The sequence below is a fragment of the Balearica regulorum genome, chromosome Z, assembly GCF_011004875.1.
Source record: "Balearica regulorum gibbericeps isolate bBalReg1 chromosome Z, bBalReg1.pri, whole genome shotgun sequence".
NCBI lineage: Eukaryota > Metazoa > Chordata > Aves > Gruiformes > Gruidae > Balearica > Balearica regulorum.
The window spans coordinates 50,743,286-50,766,436 of NC_046220.1; the positions used below are offsets into that span (position 1 = coordinate 50,743,286).

Genomic DNA, 23,151 nt, shown 5'->3' on the forward strand with positions numbered 1-23,151 from the left:
TTTACAGACAATGTAACCATACGCGTACATTTGGGTATTTTCACTCTGAATCACCATGACTAATCAAATATAATTTGGGTCCATCGCCATCAACTCTGCCTGAAATGACTTTGTAGTCCTTTCCAAATCCTGTGAAATTGCAGACAAGTAGGAGAATATTTGCATATCTTCTAAGTCATGAGATAAACGGTGCCTGAAATAGTTGAAACAGTGCACACTTAATAACACCAAAGAACAAGATTATTATTATGAAGTTATTCTCTAAGAACAGCATCTCTCTGCCTGAACCAAAATATAGTTTGACAGGAAAACCAGACCTGCTACAGCCATTCTCCTCCAGGCTGAATCTGTAACTACATGGTAAACGTAGACATCTCAGCATGTTCTAAAGGCATCCCCAGTGCAGATGGAAAAATCACAAGAGCATACTTCTCTGAATGCAAAATGCAACTTTCTTTATTGAGAAACAGCAACATTGTTTTGTTGTTCCCATAAAAGATATCTTTTCACTCAGGTCTATCCCATGGCAGTCAGGTGAAGTCCCCAGTGACGAGGGGAAAGAGATCATCACTCTCTTAAATTAAAAGGGTAAAATGGAGGATCCTGGGAACTACTGACCAGCCAGTGCCCCACAGTGCCCAGCAAAGTCACGGAACAGATCCTCCTGCAAGCTATGTGTAAGGCATATGGATGACAAGGAAGTGGTTAGAGACAGCCAGCATGGCTTCACCAAGAGCAAATTGTGTCCGACTGTTCTAATGGCCTTAAACAATGGAGTGAACTGCATCAGTGGACAAGGGAAGAGCTACAAATGTCATCTACCTAGACTTCTGTAAAGCCTTTGATACAGTCCCCCCCAACATTCCTGCCACTTCATTGGAGAGATATGGGATTGATGGACGGACCGTTAGATGGATAAGGAATTGGCAGGATGGCCCCCATCCAGAGTTACAGTGAACAGCTCAATGTCAAATGGAAACCAGTAACGAGCAGTGTCCCTCAACGGTCCATACTGGGACCAGTGCTGTTTAATACCTTCATGATATAAAGAGTGTGGGATTGAGTGAATGCACGCTCAGTAAGTTTGCAGATGACACCAAGCTGAGTGGTGCAGTTCTACACCAGTGGGAAGGGATGCCATCCAGACAGACATTGACAGGCTTGAGCAGCAGGCCCATGTGAACCTCATGAAGGTCAACAAGGCCAAGTGCAAGGTCTTGTATCTGGGTCAGGGTAACCCCCCGTATCAGCACCAGCTGGGGGATGAAGAGATTGAGAGCAGCCCTGCAGAGGACTCGGGTATAGTGGTAGACAAAAAACTTGATGAGCTAGCAATATGCGCATTCAGCCCAGAAAACTAATTGTATCCCGGACTACATAAAAATAAACATGGCCAGCAGGTCAAGGGACGCAATTCTCCCTCTCTGCTCTCATGAGACCTTACCTGGAATACTACATCCAGCTCTGGGGACCCCACCTGGAATAGTACATCCAGCTCTGGGGACCCCAGCACCAGAAAGTCACGGCCCTGTCAATGAAGGTCCATAGCAGGGCCACAAAAATGATGAGGGCTGGAACACCTCTCCTGTGCGGAAAGGTTGAGAAAGTTGGGGTGGTTCAGCCTGGAGAAGAAAAAGATCCAGAGACATCTTACTGCAGCCTTTCAATACCTAAAGGGGGCTGATAAGAAAGAGACTTTTTACCAAGGCCTGTAGCAATAGGAGAAGGGGCAACAGTTTTAAACTGAAAGAAGGTTAATTTAGATTGGATATAAGACTTTTGCAAGGAGGGTGGTGAGACGCTGGAACAGGTTTGTGGATGCCCCATCACTGGAAGTGTTCAAAATCAGGTTGGATGAGTTTTTGAGCAACTTGATCTACTGAAAGACGTCCCTGGGCATGGCATGGAGGTTGGACTAGATGACCTTTAAAGGTACCCTCCTACTGAAATAGTTCTATGACTATGATCTCTACACCAAATTTTGGATTCCCATTCACATGCTGGGGGAAATTTGAAATATTCACACACAGACATACCATTAAAGTACAAAAATATTTTTATTTTTTTAAATACCAGTCTCAGTTCATCTTCACAAATTTGTTCAAATATTCCAAACAAGTGCTTTTCAGAAGACCAGGTATGCAAAAATTCATTCGTGAGCTAAAATTTGTCAAAAGTAAAAAAAGCAGAAGAAAATAAACTTAGCTATTCAACAACACTACTTCTGTCTATAATATATAAAAAGAGTAATCCCTTTATTAACAACACCTGTACTAGTCAGACTCATGTGATTTAGACTCCTTATGGCAAAATATAAGAATATAAAACATAAAAAAACCCCACCCAAAGCACTAAACAGCTGGCATCCCTTGGCACCAATAAATATGTGGTCTTGGCTTAATCACTAATAAAAGAAATTAGTATTTAATGAATGGGACCATTAAACACTTTGCCCCATTTTGAAAGAATGGTATATGGATATCAACAATTCATCCAGAAGAAATACTAACACACTCAAATTCTCATACTGGTAGTTCACCACCATTTAAATTTTGGTCACAAAGTCAGAACCACCAAATCAACATAAAAACACATCACTAAGGAAGAACTATGGCTTTTCAAATTTTAGTATTAGTTTCAATTCTCAGCTACTGATCTTAAAACATTTCTAGTATGTACAATCAACATGCACCTCAAATAGCTGTTCATGTATCATGAAACAATGTTTTGTTTTGTTATTTAATATATTTTTCATATATACTTGTAAATAAGGGAGGGAGGGAGTTAAAACTGCTTATAAATCAGTGTTATCATGGCTACATTAGATTTTCAATGGGTGTCCTGGCTATTAAATTGGTCCAGAATGAAAGTATGCATCTGTTTTTCCAGCTAATTAAATATTTTTCATAGAAGTTTGTTACAGCAATCCTATCTGTTATCAATTCTAGTGATACCAAATAGAATATTTTTACATCCCTTCATGACCCACAAAGCGATCAAAACAAGACAGTCCAGCTGTCCATGAAGTATTGTTCTTTTTCTGCAAACACAGTATAAAATAAGGCATGAAGACCAGAACAAGTCTGTGGACATCTTTTCATAGTAAGCAGGAAACATAAAACATAAAATAAAGCCAGCAGCCGCTGAAGCCCCTGTCACTCCACTTTCCCACCTTCCTTGTTCCTCTTCTACCCCAAAACGCTTATGGATACACATAGTTCATTCTTACAGACTTCTTTCCAATCCTTGACAATGAAGAGAAGAAACAGTTTTCTTTTTTGAAAGAAACTGCGGAAATTCTACAGGCCAATCTGCTGCAGCAGAACACTTACAGATTACCGATCAGTTCCTAACTTTTTGACTAATGAAGAAATTTCTATTTTTTAATCTATAAATTACACTTGTAAATTGAAAACCATAAGCAGCAGTATGGTTTCTTTCACTAAACGTTATGGTCTGCAGACCACTGGAGGCTGACAGACTGTACCTTCTGACTTGGGGGTATAAACTGTGCAGAGTACCATTCAATGGTGTACTCTTGAGAGACCTGTTACTTAGTCACAGCTATATACACCTATAAATTCCTGGCACAGTAAAGGAGTAGGCATTATAACCATCACTGACCAGAAAAGCACATGAACTAGAGAAGATAATACTAACAAGAGCTCCCTAAAACCAGTATATGTATGTAACTGCAGAAAAAAAGACAGAGTACTCTTTATTTTTCACAGAACTAAAACATTATGAAGGAAGTCCTCAATTAGGAAAATACCACCTTATTTGAGCAGTGAGAGATGCCATGTTACCTTTGAAATCAAAGCTGCAATGAATAAAATGAAGACTGTTGGGTTTTTTAAACTAATAATGGGTAAATTGTTAAGACATTTGTTTGAACCCAAAATAGCACTTTCAACAAATAAAGAAAGAGATCCTAGGCTGGAAAATAGGAAATTAAGTACACCAAACCAAAGTCCTTTGGGAATATCATCAATAGCATAAGTAAAAACAGAGGATATGTGCTTGCTTCTTCCAATTCTCCCTATTTCCAGCATCCTAAGACTGACAGACCCACAGATTGGTAGGGGCTGGAAGGGACCTCTGGAGATCACCTAGTGCAACCCTTCTGCTAGAGTAGGATCACCTACAGCAAGCTGCACAGGATCACATCCAGGTGAGTTTTGAATATGTCCGGAGAAGGAGACTCCACAACCTCTCTGAGCAGCCTGTTCCAGTGCTCAAAGTGAAGTTTGTCATGTTGAGATGGAACTTCCTGTGTTCCAGTTTGTGTGCTTTGCCCCTTGTCCTGTCACTGGACACCACTGAAAAGAGTCTGGCCCCATCCTCTAGACATTCATCCTTTAGATGAATAAGCATTGATAAGATGCCCTCTCAGTCTTCTGTTCTCCAGGCTAAACTGACCCAGCTCGCTCAGCCTTTCTTCATATGACAGATAATCCACTCAACTGGATGTGGAAAACCCAGTCTCAAGTCACACTATCTTGTTTAAAGCAAGGATTTGATGAAGTTTCCCACCACAGGATACTTTAAAAGAACCTCTCCTATCTTTTTAGTTACAGAATAGGGTGCATGAAAGTTTCTGCAGTTCAGTGGTTAAGAGTCTGAGAGCCAGGACACCAAATACCTCGTGCTTTAGGAATGCACATTATTTTGCACCTAATAAATATCTTCCACAACAAAAAAGGACTGCAAGAAACCAACCATGGAATATGCAATAAATCAATTCTTAAAATATAGTCACCAGGTGGTTTAAAGAAATACACAAGATTAAAGAGAAAGCACAGGAAAGCTAAAGAAAAATACTCTTGGCCCAGAAACTCCACTCACAGAATGAGCTTCCAGAGAAATCACTCCCCCTCCCCACCCCCAAAAATAAAATAATAATAATAATTAAAAAAAACCTAACAAAAAAACACATGAAACACACAACACAAACACCTTGATTTCCTTTACCAGGAGCAAGTATGCTTGCAAAATCATCACATTCATCTGTCCCCCAAAAATACAGAATCACAGGAGAAAATGAGACACACACAAGATCTTTTAAACAGCAAGCACAGCAAAAAACTCCGAGGAGTAATAGGAACATAGGTGTTTAAGATTTTCCATGGAAGGGTCTTGAGATATTAAGGTGGTAGGGAACAGTATAAAACCCTAGAATAGAATGCAGCCATTATAGAATGTAAGAGAGCAGATGTGTCATAACTTACTGTTTGACCTTTGTCTTTACACAGCCCCCCCAACAATGTCAAGCCAGTCACAGAAATGGAACAAGAAGGTCTCAAAGGAAACAAAAAATATGTTAAAAAAATCCATGTTTCCTTTCTAGTTGTTTTCAGGAAAATTACTCAATTACTCAAGTAATTCTCAAGTAAAATTAGCAGAAGCACTGAAAGTCCTTTATTAAATGATTATCAAAATCATTATACAATGCTCTACTCCAGACACAACAATAATTTTCCCAAAACAGCATAATAGAGAGTCAATCATGCTTTAGATTTATTTTGCAGTTTCTCAGCTTTATACAAGTCTCCTCAGTAGACAATTTGGACTATTTTCTTAATTTGGCTTTCTCAGTTTTGCAAATTCCAACACAGAATTACAATACAGCATTAGCAGAGTCACTGCAACAAAATTGTCATGCTTTTAACAGGCCCTCCTCCAAGATCTTGCTTATGATTCAGGATCTCACTTATGATTCAAGCTCCCACAATGTTTTTACAAGTATTAAAGAAAATATCAAAGACTGCAAACCTAAGCTGCAAAGCAGAATCAAGACTTCCAGCAGAATCTTAACTTTAGAAAAGAACAGAGGGGGAAAAAAAAAGAAAAAAAGGAAATCCTCACACTATCATATTTGGCTCTGTAATTATCTTTACCTGGTGGGAAGTGTTACCTTAAAAAGACAAAAGAAACGTGAAGAAGAAAAGGAACCCAAGTTTGAACATAAAGGCCACCATCCCAGATCAGAAAAAGGGTCAACTACTCCAGCATCCTGTTGCAGAAAAGAGACAACAGCCAAAAGTAAATGCCTGGAATACCAGTGGTTAGACCAAAGCTATCTTGCGCAATACTTCCACTAAGACTCAGGAGCTTCATTAGCCAGAGATGGCTACCATATATTTAGCCAATGGACTCCATATCATCAATGGACTCAAGTTCCCAGTAGAGAAACTTAATTTTGGAAGCACAGTTTATATGACAGTGAATATAATAGTCCACGGAGGTGTGGAGAAGTAGAAAAGAAACCTGGCATATTTTCTTCAGGTGCTAGGTAACTGTTGGATATATATAGTCCACGGAGGTGTGGAGAAGTAGAAAAGAAACCTGGCATATTTTCTTCAGGTGCTAGGTAACTGTTGGATATATATATCTCTATTTCTATAACCTTGTTTAGTGTTCCCTAGAACCAATTAAAACTGTCAGCCTCAATCATTTGATTTTTTTTTTGGGGGGGGGGGGGGCAGAGGGAAAGATATCCAAAAAGCTAATACCTAAACAAATACTTAAGGTTAATCCTTTAGTTCTGGTACACTTTTAAACTATTAAATTAGATTTCAGTTGAGAAGTCTGTTTTGCAAGTGCAGTTTATGTGTCTGTTAATGCAATGCTTAGAAGAAAAAAAAAAAACTAGGTAATTTTATCCAGTTGCTGGATTAAAAATTAACACCCTCTCACTAATGCCTTTTTTAAAGATGTTTACATAACATTTCTATCCAAAATGCCTGCTAAGGCAAGCTCCAAAAGAGATAACCCTACCCAACAGAACAGAACTTAAGACAAGGAAAATGTTAATAGAAGCTGAAACACTTTTACCGTGAGGGTCTTCACACACTGGCACAGGTTGCCCTGAGGGACTGCAGAGTCTGCAGCCACAGAAATACTCAAAACCTGACTGGACACCATCCTGAGCAACACACTGCAGGGTGGGGTGGAATAGATGCTCTCAAGGAGTCCCTTCCAACTTAAAATAGTTTCACAATTCTGATTAACAAGACCTACAAATGTTAGGTGACAGGATAAGAACCAAAGAAGATCTTACATTCAAATGAAATTAAGGAAATCACAACAGACAAAATACAATTTCACTAAAGGAATTAGCTGGTCAGTAAAAACTTCCTATCTCAACTGTGACGAATTAGAAGAGTACAACATTAAGATTGCCCGTATATTTTGATGTTTTCAAATAGTTTGTCTTTGGACAAAGTTTTCATATGAAATAAGAACTTAGAAAGGATTAACCACCCCTGAAAAATCTTATCAGCTCACTTTTAAACCAGATGAAGAATCTTAGTGAAGCCTACTTTAGTTCCCATCCAAATTGAGAGTAACTTCACAAAACTTAAAAAAAGGTTAATTATTTTAGAGAAATCCTACTTTGGAAAAGCAGCATAATTCACTAGGTCATCACCTCTTTTACTTATTAAAATCTGTTTCCTCCTTCTTTACATAACATACAGATGTTTAAACAGATCTCTATATACTTATTGATGGATTATTAAACCGGAAAAGCATGTAGATGTCTATACTGCAGTGCTTTCAGAGAAGAATCTCTGCTTATAGAGTACTGCTTCATTTTCCTTTTCATTTTATGCATAACCTGAAATGAATCCTGGAGACATGGATCCCCTGTTAGAAGGACAGGTATGGGATTCCACCTAGAGCTGGAGATTACTGCAGAACACTGACTGGGTTCTGTTTTCAAATATAGGAACTACTTTGATGTTCTTCACTTGCTTCTCTCCCAGAAAACCATCTGATCTGATACAAGACAAACATACAAAAACGGCAAGATAATATGCATGAGACTTAAAAAGAAATATATTTAAAAATACTTTCTGGTTGCTGACTTCAAAATTATTAGGATGAGCTCGTCAAGGAACAATTAGAAATGCACATGTAATTGAACGAATCTAAAGGGGAAATGAGATACTTAACTACAATTTGTGTACATCAAGTTACATTACCAAAGTGATTAGAAATTCAGATTTGTACTGTTTACTGCAAAGTTTCTATTATTTATAATGATCCTCAAAAATATTTTATGCTACTAGATTTTAGTAATATATAATTGATGTTCAACTAACAAACGAGCAGAGCACAGGGCCTTCCTCCTGCCTCTACCAAATTTTGTCTGCACATCTGCATACCAAGAGAGAGGAAACTAAATTATCATTATAAAGAGTTTTCTAAATTTCTCCCACAAGACATTTAAGATACCCCCAAACCACTCATTGTCTGGTACTTCTAAACAGGATTTTTATTGACAGATCCCTCTCCCCATAGTTCTCCTATGCAACAAGTTTTTGCAGGAAGTCTGGATTCTAGTGACAGCAGAAATTCAGTGCCAGTTGCTAGGTGCACTGATGCTGTTTGAAGCAACAAACCGTTACTAACTTGAACGCAGATGCTATTTTCTGTTCACAGATATGACTACATCAGCCCAGGCCTTCATGGAGTTAACCAGACCATATCCCACAAGAAAATACTGCTTTGGCTACCAAGAAGCAAGTGAGAAAGTAATCAGAGCATTAGATGTCACCTTCCTCTCTGTTGTATCCTTTAGGTGTAATCAACTTGTTTGGCAGAGAATTAATGTAGATTTCTATGACAAGACCTCGTATTACAAACATTTTGTTATTTTCATGAGAGGTACCTAAACATAAGCAATGAACAACCAACTGGAAAAACGAGGGAAGTGTGCCTGTAAAGGGAGGCCACAGGGAGATAGTCTCAGGGAACTTTGGAAAGTACAACCATAATAATTCATAAAGCCCGCCCTCCCAGAAACCCCACCTTAAGTATACATAATCCTGCTGCAAGGTAGAAGGAGACATTAAGGTTTCTCCAAAACCTGTATTTCTGTAAAACCCCTCCATTCATTCATTTTTCCAGGGGCTGCACAAGACAGCACCTCAGTACTCTTGTCACTACACATCAAGTAAATAAACGGTGACTTCTTGTGGAGGGTGGGGACTGGAAAAAAAAAAAAAAGAAAAAAGAAAAAAAAAAGAAGAAAAAGCTTTCAGGCCAAGTGCTTGCTTTTAAGCCAGACTAAGAGCCCGGGGCCAGTTTAATTCACCCGGCGGAACTGCACCCCGCTGCCCACGGGGCTCCAGCTTCCACAGCGGCTGCGGGGCGCCATGCCAGACTCAGGGGCCGCCACCCAACAGGTGGGGCCCCTGCTAAAGGCATGGGAGATGCTGCTGCGAACAGACCCACCACGGCGGCCACACGGGCCGGCCGTCCAGGGCCCTGCTCCCCGCCTTTCCCTCCAGGTCCGCCAGAACCGGGACGCGAACTGGGAGTCCCAGGCGGGACGCGGAGCTTCAAGCTGTGGGTAGGAGAGGTCTCCCGGAGAACGGGACGTGAGCGCCCGACCCCAGCCGCGCCACTCCGGGCTGCCCCTCACCGCTCCGCCCGGAAGGGACGGCCCCGCTCTCAGGTACCTGGCAGCGGCTCAGCTCCTCCGCCAGCCTCCGCAGCTCTTCCTCCAGCTCTGCCACCCGCGGTGCTGCCACCTCCGCGCGCCCCGAAGCCATCACCGGCGTCGTAGTGAGAGCCTCTCGCCTCCTCCCGCTGGGACGCCGAGGGCAGAGGAGGGTCCGCGCCTGGCGGAGGGTGTGGAAAGCCCCTGCGCGCCCGCTCCTGAGGGAAAGGGGAGAGAAACGGTGCTGTGAACCACACAAACGAAAACTTTCCCCCTCTCAGCTGCACTTACCGCAGGGGCGAGCGCCGGAAACTGTCGAGAAGCAGGACGCGGTGCAATGACGTCAGCACAACTGCTACCCCGACAAAGAGAAGGGGCGAGAGGCACGTTTGAATTTGCCCGCCCGAGCGGCAGGGCCGCGCATGCGCCCTGCTTGAGGGGCCGGGTAGCTCCCGCGCGAGCGGCGCCGGCAGCGAGGGGAGCCGTTAGCTGTCAACGGCCGTTAGAGGCCCGTCCTCGTGGCGCGCTGTGTCGCGCCCGAGGCCTGGCCTGTAAAAGCAGTACACCCTTCACTGGCAGGGACTGGCGCTTTGGAGGGGCAGGCTGTGTGAGCACCTGCCAAGGGTGGCCGTTCAGACCTCGTTTTTTCATCACGATGTAGGAGCAGCTGCTGTCTGGCCGAGGTGCTGAGCGCAGGATTTTGTGAACGCCTGGAAATTCAGCAGGTTCCTGCCCTTCCTGAGCCGCAGGAACACCTAGAGTTGTATCACATCTCTGTTGCGGTACTGGAGATTTGCATACGAACTGTGCAAATATTTTTGTGTGTTCTGTTGTGGGGTGCTGAGGCTCCAGCATATTTTACTTCAGAAACATGTAGCATGCCTTTTTAGACTTTATTTTTTTTTTTCCTTCTGAATTAGGTACTAGCGTTTGCAGGATGAGAATCAGAAACCTGGTTTTAGAGTAGGTCTCAATAGTGCTTCAGGATGCACAAGCACCCAAACTGCCTCTCACAGAGGAAGATTATTCAGGTTTAGTATTTCCAGAGTTGAGTTTGAAAGCTGGCAACTGAAAGCTAAGAAAGGCGTGGAAGATCTAACTGTTAACAGTCCATGAAATATTTGGGCTGGTGCTGCTACATAAAGAAGATCAGGATAGGCAGAGTACTTGGTTTTCAAATGAAGGGTTAAACAGTGTTGCTAAAGCAAATCTTTGCATGTTTACAGTAGCCTACATGGGAAGCAAAATACCCATAAAAAGACCAGAACTTTTCCCAATCACATGAAGGGAGAAGTTGAAACGTGAAGTCAGAATATGTTTTGGCCTGGAAATAAGCACCAATTGAATTGCATTTCACCGATGCCAGTATCTTGCTGTAGGAATATCATACATGTCTTGACACAGAAGTATGTTTTCTTTTCCCCTCCATTGTCACTTTTGCACAGAGTTCGGAAAAGTTGGCCTGAATGTACCACCACTGACAAGAAACAAAATTCTTACTATGTGTGCATGCAGAGAAGCACAGGAGGTTTATATATATCATGTCAATTATAATGTACGTTAAAACATCCAGTCCTTCCATCTGTGCCCCTGACAAAAAGATTCCAGCATCCTTGGTGATGGCTTTGCCTATAGAAGTTGGTTTTTGCAGAACATTGAGCTCTAGAGTACCTTTCTCAGAAGTGACTACTAAAGGCCAAAATATCTATTTTTATATAATTTTATATCAAAGTATTTTTAGTATGACTACAATTATCATCTGTGCAATTAGGAATGTAAATTTAAAGGTGAGAGATCATTCTGAGTATTCTCTGTCCAGTTACATGGAGATGTAAGGAGATTCAACAATTACCTGATCAATACCATGTCTCTCCTTAGAACATCCTTTATAATTTTTATTGTTGTTCATCACTCCTTGTATATTGTATCATCTCATACTCGTGATTTTACACTTTCAATTATTTATCTTTGTGTACAGTTACATGTTCATTTAACCATAATGACCTATCATAATTTTAACATGTTTACATTTTTACCTTTTTCTTTGCTTTGAGGGTTTTTTAATTCTTTTATTCCCTTAAATTATCCAGTCACTATGTAATACGTAGGCTTCACTTTTTCCACATCCCTGCCTTTTAATAACGGTCTTTTTTACTTCTCATCTGTTTCCTAATATTTTTATCATTGTCCCCTTGACCGTTTGTTCCCTGTTACACGTGGGCAACAAGAAGCTAACCTTACTTAAAAAACAATATACTTGGATTAACTGCTAAACAACTATAATGACTAAACAGGATTTAAAAACATTTTCCAAGTACAAGGTCGTGAAAAGTTTAGCCGAAAAGATTCAGTTATTACAGGGGTTAGGTTCACAGCTTGACAGAACACAAAACAAAAGGCCACAATCCCTGTAACTTTACAATGTAAAAGGGATATTTGTGCATTTGCTGTTAGCGTAGACACAACATGTTACCACAATAAACACACAAGCTACACTTTCCCATAGCCAGATACTTATTTTATGGATATAATATTTTGGTATACATTTTAATCATCTGCACATTTGTTTTCATGCCATTTCATAAGTGGTCTCTCTTATATAAAGTTTCTAGTTATTAGCCCAAGCAGCATTCATGATAATTCTTAGAATATTTTAGAAAACCTAAAATGTACAGTTGGCAAGTTTTGATGAATTGGGAGACCTTGCCTTGTCTTGGAGAATTTTTTACATCATCTTTCTCCCAAATCTTTGTATTTTGCAACACCTGCATTTACAGCTATCAAGTGTATGACACTGTTGGGGAGAATTCTTCCAAGCCTAAATATTTCCCTTTGGATTTCACTTTTTTCAGATGAAAAAACATTCAATTCAAATTGGGTCAACACAAGAAATTTTCCTAATACACAACTGTTGAGTAAGCATGCAATTTTTTATGGCTTTTCCACTTGTAAGAGGTCTATTAGAAATGTATTACACAATTGAAATCTAGTTGCTATGGCTTTTGTCACTTACAGCATTACACAAATAAAAGTGTTCCCTAAGTTGCCTCAGTGGAAGCAAGCATAAGTGTTTTTTGTTTGAGGGCTGGGGCAGGGGGGTTTGCAGTTGCAAAATTCCGCATCTTTCTTTGAAACATGGCAATATTACAAATGTGTTGCAGTTACTCCTGATCACATTTTTTTTTTTTTTCTGTTTGTCTATTTCTTCACCTTATCTAAATGTGAAATAAAACATTATTCCATCCATTGTGGCAACACCCCAATACTGCACTGTTGGAACTCAAGAAGCAGAAGAACATAGTAGAGCATTCTCATTTTCTTTTGAACAAAAGATGTCATTACTATTCTGATTTTAATTAGAAGTGTTAAGATTTTCTACTAATTAATTTGCATATCTCCTAGGATTTTTATGTTGACCATTCTTGTTCATCACTAGTAGTTTGGTAGGAAACAACATCATCGAACAGGTACTTTCTGCAAGATGCTTTTCAGCTACAGTGAGCAAAAGAAGCCGAAATTGCTGAAATTACTTCTAGCAGGTTTTGGCAATGTCCTCAGTATTTTAGTAATTTATATGTTTCTCAGTAACATATTATAACCCTAGAAATATGGTAGATCTTGTTTAGACAATAAATTCAAAACATACTTGCTTCTAGTCAGTCAAGGTTTCTGGAGGTTTTGTGGTGTGGGTTTGGTTTCAGGGGGTGTTTTTTAACTGACTAGCTTAAGCCATCTTATCAATACCTTCAGTGCTGCAGGGGACATTCTTTTCACTTTTGTCACAGCTGTAAATAATAACATGATTATAGTTGTAGGAAGAATAGTTCTGGGATATAAAATTGGTAAGGTCTGTAGGGAGAAGTAGACTCTGCTATTTGACCACCTGTCATAACTTAGAGAACTGGCAAGCAATTTAGATGGAACAAATTGGTGAAAAAAAGTATTTGACCAAAACTACCCATTTTTTCCACCTGCATCTAGTTGGGACATTATAACATATTCAATTGAATTTGCACAGATAGAAAAATCAGAGCTGGAAAAGGTCAGCATGGAGCCTAGATTAACTGACACAGGGACCTGGAGTTCCACTGCTAGCATGACTCACTTTTCACGTAGTGAAAAAAAAATCATATTTTCATCTCATGAGCAGAGAAGAAGGTAACATAGGCCTGACCTGCTTCTGAAAAGACAACAGTTAGAACCAAATCGCCTCCTAAAATTTATCAAAATGACTAGGGTATGGCTTCACAGGGAAGTTTGCTTTGATTTACTGCACACTTCTCTACTACGCACTAACCCTTGTGTACAGGCTGGGTTTATAAACACCAATGAAATAAACAGGTTACATCCCTCAGTTGCTACATCATACTGGCTGAGGACTCTCTGGCATTGCCTTGGGAGTCACTCTTCCACTTACCTTTGCAATGAGGAAGGCTGTGGGTTTTCATTGTCTTTTAAATAAAGTCACAGGCCATGGCACCGCACCCTTCAAGGCAATGAAAAAAACAAACCACAAATGTAAATTAGAGCGTGTCAGCGGAACAAAGCAGCAAGGAAGGAGGTAGTTAACAGTGTCCTGGATGTGGGGATGAAGTTTGCCACACCCGATAGCACCTGCCAGCAACATGAGGCCTAGAGGGAGGGACTGACAGCTGGAGGTAATTAAGAGGAGGAAGCAGATTTCAGAGTTTGGCTGTCCTGGCAGAGGGTGATTGGGTTTGTGTTGCAGTAAGATGAGGAGATGGGTTTAGCTGAGTCTTGGGAGTTGATTGTTTCATTGTTAATTTGTTTCTTAGTGAAATTAAACCCCAGGAAGGAGCTGAGCTTTGACCTTGCATGTGGTGTATAGCCTGTGTCGTAGACTAACTGGGAGAGTCACCTGGTCATGGAAGAGTTGCATGGAAAATGAAGAGCTGAGTTCCATCAGCCTGAAAGAGGGTGTGAAGAGTACGTGGCCACCCAGGCTCAGTGAATAAGACATGATACCCTTCTTAACCCAAGGAGTGGTTGTTGGAAGGGGCAACACCGTCCACGACCACCCAAACTTTGTAGAGTGTGCAGAGGACACAGATGGGACTCTCCCTAACCCTAGGGATGGCAGCTGAGAACATGCACCTACACATCCTCACTCTTAGCAGCCCATTGTGTTCATGCACATGTATCCAGCATGTATCCAACATGTATCCAACAAATATATGCAAGTGCCTCACAATCTACCCATTTTTAATATTAGAAATCAGTTTTGCAACAGTTTCTATGTTTTAGTATTGCACACTGGTGAGCAATGCACTGGAATATACTAGTTTTCAGGCTGCGGACAGATTAAAAGAATAAGTATGGGAATTAATTAAATAACAATTTGGGCTTTAATTTAAAAAAAAATTGCTACATTTTAAGCTTCTATCATTCAGAAATAATACGAGAATTTTGAACAGAAGTTTTAATGTGACTGTCTCACGCAAGCTGCAAAATTCATTTAAGCATAGCTTATCTCCTTTTACATGATGGAGAGGTTAAGGTGTAGTCAGGTTAAGTCACAGCAGAGTGCACAGCAGTAGCCTTGATAAAGCTACAATTATTAAATAGGGCATAAATCAGAACCCAGCAATGTTTTTGCTCAGAACAGAGCCAAGGCATATGATTTTCAGGTCTTTGTTTAACAACTCATACCATCTTAAAAAAAAAAAAAAAAAAAAAAGGCCTTAGGAAAATAAACAGATTGGAACAAAATATAAGCACTTGTAGTTTAGTCAAAAAACATTTGCAGCAATTAAAACACTTTCTCTAGTTTTATTGATGTACTTATATTACTATTATGTGTTATTTTACAGGCACTAGCTTTTTAAGAAGAAAAGATACTTGCTCCCACTCTAAATAAGAGGGCTTTGACATCTTGGTATAATATCCTTTTTCCCTCAATTATCTTACTGGATTTTTTTACTTGAAATTCTAAGATACATGTCTTTGTGTTTGTCTCAGTTGACCATCAGAGTTAAGTTCCAGTTTTTTACAATCACTTAAATTGACAATTAGAAACTACTTCAGATGAATAAGCAAGATTCTCTTTTATTATCTGTGTGCGCTGTGGCAGTAGCTAAGAGTTTCTGGGAGGCCACTTTGTGCTGCAGTATTTCAGTTGCTAACACTGTTCCCAAAAGCAGTGTTTGCTATAAATTCCCAGCCCAAGGGAATACAAAACAGATACTGCACATTGCATTCTAGGGTGGTACTGCAGAGTCAGCCCAACATGAACTCTTCTTGCAGCCTGAACTCCATCATCACAGTGGGACTCAACTGACTCAATCCGGTGAGATAGGGCTCGTGTATTTTGGCAGCAATGCAAAGTTGTAACTTTGAACTTTCCTTTCCTACTGTGGTTGAGTTTAGAGTAACAAAGTGAGTCTCTATGTCTGTTGATTTAAGATTTTAGACACAGTTTTTACTCATCAGAATTGCTTCCTTTAGAAACAGAAAATATTTAAGAATAAATACTACATCAACATCTGTATTTTTCAATAAACAGAAATATTATAAATATAATGCAGACTGCAAGTTAAATTAGCTGGAATAAATTCAGAAACAAAAGATATTGTTGCAGAAATGAAGATTATTTTTTAATACTGAATTTTGATAAATGTTTGACTGTTTCTGTTAATTTCCTTAGCAGTTGTATCCTCGTAATGTGCAAAAGGTAAGAATTGACTTGAGCATGTAAAAAAGTTAATTAAGTTCTGAAGTCAGACAGTGAGGGTTCAGAACAGAGCTTTTCATGCTTACTTATTTATGGAATGGACAGGCAGTTGTCAGATCATATTCAGTTTCATATTCACAAAACAACATAGGACTAGAATTCTTTCTACAGTTTATTTTTAATTCTAGTGTAAAAGTAAATAAATAACTTTCTATTAGAGTGGTTTGCCAAGAATTATTACATTCCTTTTTTTTTTTTTTTTCCAGAAAACGAAATCTAATTATTGCCAGCTCTCACAATTTTATTGCAAGCTCCCTGTTATTGTTATTTTCCTTGAAACCCCTTCTGGAGTCCTTTGATTACATAAGAATTTCTAAGTTGTTTCTTCTGCTTCTTTTAGCACTTCTATCCCTCACAGCAGTATAGATATATGACCCAAATGTGATCTAAGAACTCACAAACTGAAAATCAAATAAAAATAGCTATTAGAAATCACTATTTTATTTCCATTCTGACCTGTGCTTTTTGGGCACTTAGTACAGGTAACACTAGATATCTCTTGTAAACAACAGCAAAACAAGTTAATTTGGTTTCACTGCCCAAGCAATGGTAGAAATATGCCAATGAAGACTAGAAACAAATGGCCACTGCTCGTGCCGCCATGCCTGGGGAGAGCAGCGGCATCTCCATCCTTTTGGACAAAAGTAGCCTGCAAGTGTGATACAAAACCAGGAACTGCCAGATGTTATCAGGCCCATCTAGAACAACGTCCTGGGTTTGATGGGGACAGCACCAGGTGTTTCAGGAAAAGACATTTTCATCTGAACCCCACAAAAATGCAGGCAAGGGATGACTGCCCCATCCCCAAGGTGTTACACAGATGTTACTTCAAAAAAACTGATACTAATATTGGTCACTGTTTTAGTTGTCTGAACTCTTACTACAACATGATATATTAAGGCTGTGAAAAACATAAAGGAAACATTGCTGAGACAGCAATTACATTTGATCATGTGTTGATTTGCCTTCATTTTACTCAGGGAATGAGGTAGAGCTACAAATAGAAGAATATGTGTAGTCTCATCTTGCAAGTTAACCCTGCTTTTTCATTATTCTCGGGTAAAGCTTTGTGTTCCTAGTGAGTGTCAGTTTGTCATCTGTCTCCCTTGACCAATCCTTCTTCCTGACCACTTGGCTCCTGACTGCCTATTCTGTTTTAGAACTATGCTCAAAATGATCCAATCCCTGAGTTGCTCTGATCTTCTGCATGTGCTTTCTGCCAGCATTTCATTATCTAGAAAATCCTTTGTGGTGTTCAGTCTTTTATCTTCATTGAGGTGTCGTTTCTGAGAATCCAAGGTACCAATGAACCAAGTTAATTTAGATGTCAGTGCTTTGATAAACAACTTCTGAATTATCCAGCAGCAGTGTCCTGGTTCTGGCAAGGATAGAGTTAATTTCCCAAGGAGCCAGGACAGGTGAGCCAAGCTGGCCGGGGGCTATTCCATAACATGTGACGTCATGCTCACCATAAAAGGGGGCTAGTCGGGCAGGGGCGGGTTCGGGGTGTCGGCGTGGCTCCAGGACGGGTCGAGCATCCGGTCGGTCGGTGGTTGGATCGGTAAATTGTTCTCTGTTATCACCCATTGTGGATATCTGTTATCAGCACTGTTGTTGATTGTTTCCCTCTCCCTTGCTGTCCCAGTAAGCTGCCCTTATCCCAACCCTCGAGGCTTTGCCGTTGTTTTTCCGTTCTCCTCCCCATCCCGCCGGGGGAGGGGTGAGCGAGCGGCCACGTGGCACTCAGCTGCGGGCTTGGGCTAAACCACGTCAGTCCTTTTGGCGCCCAGCGTGGGGCACGAGGGATTGTCATAACGACAAGTCTGACCCAAGTGTGTTAAAACAAAGTTGTTATAAGCGTTTATAATGTTATTGAAACAGTCACTGGTCATAATGATGTTCTGTTTGGTCACATGGCTCTGTTTTGTAAACCCGTGTTTACTCTATGTAATCCCTGCGGTGCTGTTTATCACCTCTGGGAGAGGGGTTCGTGTTCTCATGTTGTTGTATTGTGTGATAATGACTTATGATAAGATATCATTGAGAGTCATGGGTCTGAGCTGGTATGTGTATGTAGCATTTCGGTCAGGCCCGTACCTTGGTCAATATCTTTCAGAATTGATTAATAATTGGACCCAATCTATGGGGAAGACAGGGGGGGATACCTTCTCCCACTCTTTCACCTCCTCTTTTCCCTTTTGGTTGGTTACAACAATTTTTGAGTATTTTGAACACCCTTGGAATGTTCAGGCCAGTATATTCCTATTGCTAGGTCTCCTGAATACTTTCCCACTCCTGTTCAGGGTTAGCAAAAATCTTTTCAAGAGTACCACCCAGGGATCTTCCCCAAGGCTGAATGGTCAGGGCTGGCATGGCATGTGGGAGAGTATGGGCAGGTATCTAGAGACCTTTTCACCCCCAATGGTTTGGAGCTTCACTCCTGAACAATTGCAAGACCCTGATAAAATGGTAGAATATTTGAAAGGAAAATGCTGTGGGGATTCTAAGGAGACACAACTTACTGCGCTGTGCTGGGCCCTGGCCACGATCTATCAAACACTGCATGAAAGTAGACAGCACCATCCAGAGGGAGAGAGCGGACCCACAGGCACTGCAGCAGCCCAGGCCCCCGCAACAGGCACTGCAGCAGCCCAGGCCTCCGCAACAGGCACTGCAGCTACCCAAACCCCTGCAATAGGCACTGTAGCCGAGCCAAAAGATCAACCCACACCAGTATCAGTTGCCCCTATACACAAAAAGAAATACACAAGGAAATTGGTTTGCTTAGTGAAAGATGATGATGAACCGGGGCCATCACGAGAACAAGAAGAAGAGCCAGAACCAGAAGTGATTACTCGATCCCTGTCCCTGAGTGAGCTGCGAGATATGCGGAAAGATTTCAGCTGCCTTCCAGGGGAGCATATTATTACCTGGCTGCTCCGCTGCTGGGATAATGGGGCCAGTAGCCTGGAACTGGAGGGCAGGGAGGCCAAGCAGCTAGGATCCTTGTCTAGGGAAGGGGGCATTGACAAAGCAATTGGGAAGAAGGCACAGGCCCTTAGCCTCTGGAGGCGACTCCTGTCAATTGTGAGGGAAAGGTATCCTTTCAGCGAAGATGTCGTATGTCGGCCAGGCAAGTGGACCACTATGGAGAGAGGTATTCAATATCTGAGGGAATTAGCTGTGCAGGAGATGGTTTATTATGATCTGGACAATGCACAGTTGCCCACAGACCCCGATGACATGCAGTGTACCCGACCCATGTGGCAAAAATTTGTGCGAAGTGCACCATCATCGTATGCCAACTCACTGGCAGTAATTGACTGGAAGAGTGAAGAGGTACCCACAGTGGACGAAGTGGCTGGCCCACTCCAGCAATATGAAGAGAGCCTTTCTTCCTCCCTAGTCTCAGCTGTGGAGAAACTGTCTCAGGATGTCCGGCAACTCAAAGAGGATATATCGTACTCCCCACCTGCACAGACCCGTATTTCAGCTGTTAGGAGTAAGCATTTTTCTGCTCCAGAGAGGGGATATAGAGCATACACACCACGAGGTATCCTGTGGTTTTATCTGCGTGACCACGGAGAAGACAGGAGGAAATGGAATGGGAAGCCCACCTCAACCCTGCGGGCATGCGTACATGAGCTACAAGGCAAGACAGCTGTAAAAAGGGACTCTCCCAGAAAGAATGCTGCTCCAGTTTCCACCAGGCAGCCCCCCAGACCAAGTGAAAGGCCAGATCGCACTTATGATCCTCTTGAAGGGACTTCTAAGTCCTTTCTGCAAAAGGTGAGTAGTGACTATGACGAGCAGGATTAGAGGGGCCCTGCCTCCAGCCAGGTGGAGGAAAGGGACAGTAGGGTTTATTGGACTGTGTGGATCCGATGGCCTGGCACATCGAACCCACAAGAGTACAAGGCCCTAGTGGACACGGGTGCACAGTGTACCCTAATGCCATCGAACTATGAAGGGGTGGAACCAATATCTATTTCTGGTGTGACGGGGGGATCCCAACAGTTGACTCTGTTGGAGGCTGAAGTAAGTCTAACTGGGAATGAGTGGCAAAAGCACTCCATTGTGACTGGGCCGGAGGCTCCATGCATCCTAGGCATAGACTACCTCCGGAAAGGGTATTTCAAAGACCCAAAAGGTTACAGGTGGGCTTTTGGAATAGCTGCCTTAGGAGGAAATTGAACCATTGTCTAGTTTGCCTGGTCTCTCAGAGGACCCTTCTGTTGTAGGGTTGCTGAAGGTTGAAGAGCAACAGGTGCTGATTGCTACTACAACTGTGCACCGGCGGCAATACCGCACCAACAGAGACTCCCTGGTTCCCATCCACAAGCTAATTCATCAACTGGAGGGTCAGGGAGTGATCAGCAGAACCCACTCACCCTTTAATAGTCCCATATGACCAGTGCGGAAGCCCAATGGAGAGTGGAGGCTGACAGTAGACTATTGTGGCCTGAATGAAGTCACACCGCCCATGAGTGCTGCTGTGCCGGATATGCTGGAACTTCAGTATGAACTGGAGTCAAAGGCAGCCAAATGGTATGCCACAATTGATACCGCTAATGTATTTTTCTCAATCCCTTTGGCAGCAGAGTGCAGGCCACAGTTTGCCTTCATTTGGAGGGGCATCCAGTACACCTGGAATCGACTGCCCCAGGGGTGGAAACACAGCCCCACCATCTGCCATGGACTGATCCAGACTGCACTGGAAAAGGGTGAAGCCCCAGAGCACCTGCAATACATTGATGACATCATTGTATGGGGCAACTCAGCAGAGGAAGTTTCTGAGAAAGGGAAGAAAATAATACAAATCCTGCTGCAGGCTGGCTTTGCCATAAAACGAAGTAAGGTGAAGGGGCCTGCGCAGAAAATCCAATTTTTAGGAATAAGGTGGCATGATGGGCGGCATCAAATCCCTATGGATGTGGTTAACAAAATAGCAGCCATGTCCCCACCAACCAACAAAAAGGAGACACAGGCCTTCTTAGACGTTGTGGGTTTCTGGCGAATGCACATTCCAAATTACAGTCTGATAGTAAGCCCTCTCTACCATGTAACCCGGAAGAAGAATGATTTCAAATGGGGCCCTGAGCAACGACAAGCTTTCGAACAAATTAAACAAGAAATAGTTCATGCCGTAGCTCTTGGGCCAGTCTGGGCAGGACCAGATGTAAAATGTGCTGTACACTGCAGCCGGGGAGAATGGCCCTACCTGGAGTCTCTGGCAGAAAGCACCAGGGGAGACTCGAGGTCGACCCCTGGGGTTTTGGAGCCGGGGATATAGAGGATCCGAGGCCCGCTACACTCCAACGGAAAAGGAGATATTGGCAGCCTATGAAGGGGTTCGAGCTGCTTCAGAGGTGATTGGCACTGAAGCACAGCTCCTCTTGGCACCCCAACTGCCAGTGCTGGGCTGGATGTTCAAAGAGAGGGCTCCTTCTACACATCATGCAACCGATGCTACGTGGAGTAAGTGGGTTGCACTGATCACACAACGGGCTAGAATAGGAAGCCCCAATTGTCCAGGGATTCTGGAAGTGATCACAGACTGGTCAGAAGGGAAAGATTTCGGAATGTCACCAGAGGAGGAGGTGACACATGCTGAAGAAGCCCCACCGCATAATAAACTAACAGAAGATGAGAAACCATATGCCCTCTTCACTGATGGGTCCTGTCACATCGTGGGAAAGCATCGGAGGTGGAAGGCCGCTGTATGGAGTCCTACACGGCAAGTTGCAGAAGCTGCTGAAGGAGAAGGTGAATCAAGCCAGTTTGCAGAGGTGAAAGCCATCCAGCTGGCTTTGGATATTGCTGAAAGAGAAAAGTGGCCAACGCTGTACCTCTACACTGACTCATGGATGGTGGCCAATGCCCTGTGGGGGTGGTTACAGCAGTGGAAGCGGAGCAACTGGCAACACAGAGGCAAACCCATCTGGGCTGCCCCATTGTGGCAAGATATTGCTGCTCGACTAGAGAAGCTGGTTGTAAAGGTACGTCATGTAGATGCCCACGTACCCAAGAGTCGGGCCACTAAGGAACATCAGAACAACCAGCAGGTGGATCAGGCTGCCAAGATTGAAGTGGCTCAGGTGGATTTGGACTGGCAGTGTAAGGGTGAATTATTTATAGCTTGGTGGGCCCATGACACCTCAGGTCATCAAGGAAGAGATGCGACATATAGATGGGCCCGTGATCGAGGGGTGGACTTAAGCATGGACGCCATCTCACAGGTCATCCATCAATGTGAAACGTGCGCTGCAATCAAGCAAGCCAAGCTGGTAAAGCCTCTGTGGTATGGAGGACGGTGGTTGAAATATAAATATGGGGAAGCATGGCAAATCGAATACATCACGCTCCCACAAACCCGCCAAGGCAAGCGTTACGTTCTTACAATGGTGGAAGCAACCACTGGATGGCTGGAAACATATCCTGTGCCCCATGCCACTGCCCAGAACACTATTCTGGGTCTTGAAAAGCAAGTCCTGTGGCGACATGGCACCCCAGAGAGAATTGAGTCAGACAACGGGACTCATATTTGGAACAACCTCATAGACACCTGGGCCAAAGAGCATGGTATTGAGTGGGTGTATCACATCCGCTATCATGCGCCAGCCTCTGGGAAAGTTGAAAGGTGCAATGGGCTGCTAAAAACCACCCTGAGGGCAATGGGTGGTGGGACCCTCAAACACTGGGATACACATTTAGCAAAGGCCACCTGGTTAGTTAACACTAGGGGATCTGCCAATAGAGCTGGCCCTGCCCAGTCAAAATTCCCACGCCCAGTAGAAGGGGATAAAGTTCCTGTAGTACACATGAAAAATATGTTGGGTAAAACAGTTTGGGTTATCCCTGCTTCAGCAAGCCCATCTGTGGGATTGCTTTTGCTCAGGGACCAGGGTGCACTTGGTGGGTGATGAGAAAAGATGGGGAAGTCTGGTGTGTA

At 42.5% G+C, this 23,151-nt stretch overlaps 1 protein-coding gene across 6 annotated transcripts in view; it reads right to left on the minus strand.

Moving 5' to 3' along the window:
- The window catches only part of CNTLN (centlein), a 207,257-nt gene extending 197,361 nt beyond the window's left edge, over positions 1–9,896 (minus strand). For 5 of the 6 annotated variants that reach the window (XM_075740038.1, XM_075740035.1, XM_075740037.1 and 2 more), the window contains exon 1: positions 9,468–9,702. In XM_075740038.1, coding sequence (XP_075596153.1) covers positions 9,468–9,560 — 93 coding nt within the window. In that variant the 5' untranslated portion in view covers positions 9,561–9,702. Of the gene's footprint in view, positions 1–9,467; positions 9,703–9,739 lie in introns of those variants that run through there. The other variant, XM_075740036.1, reaches the window with a different exon arrangement.
- Between the last annotated feature and the right edge of the window lie 13,255 nt (positions 9,897–23,151).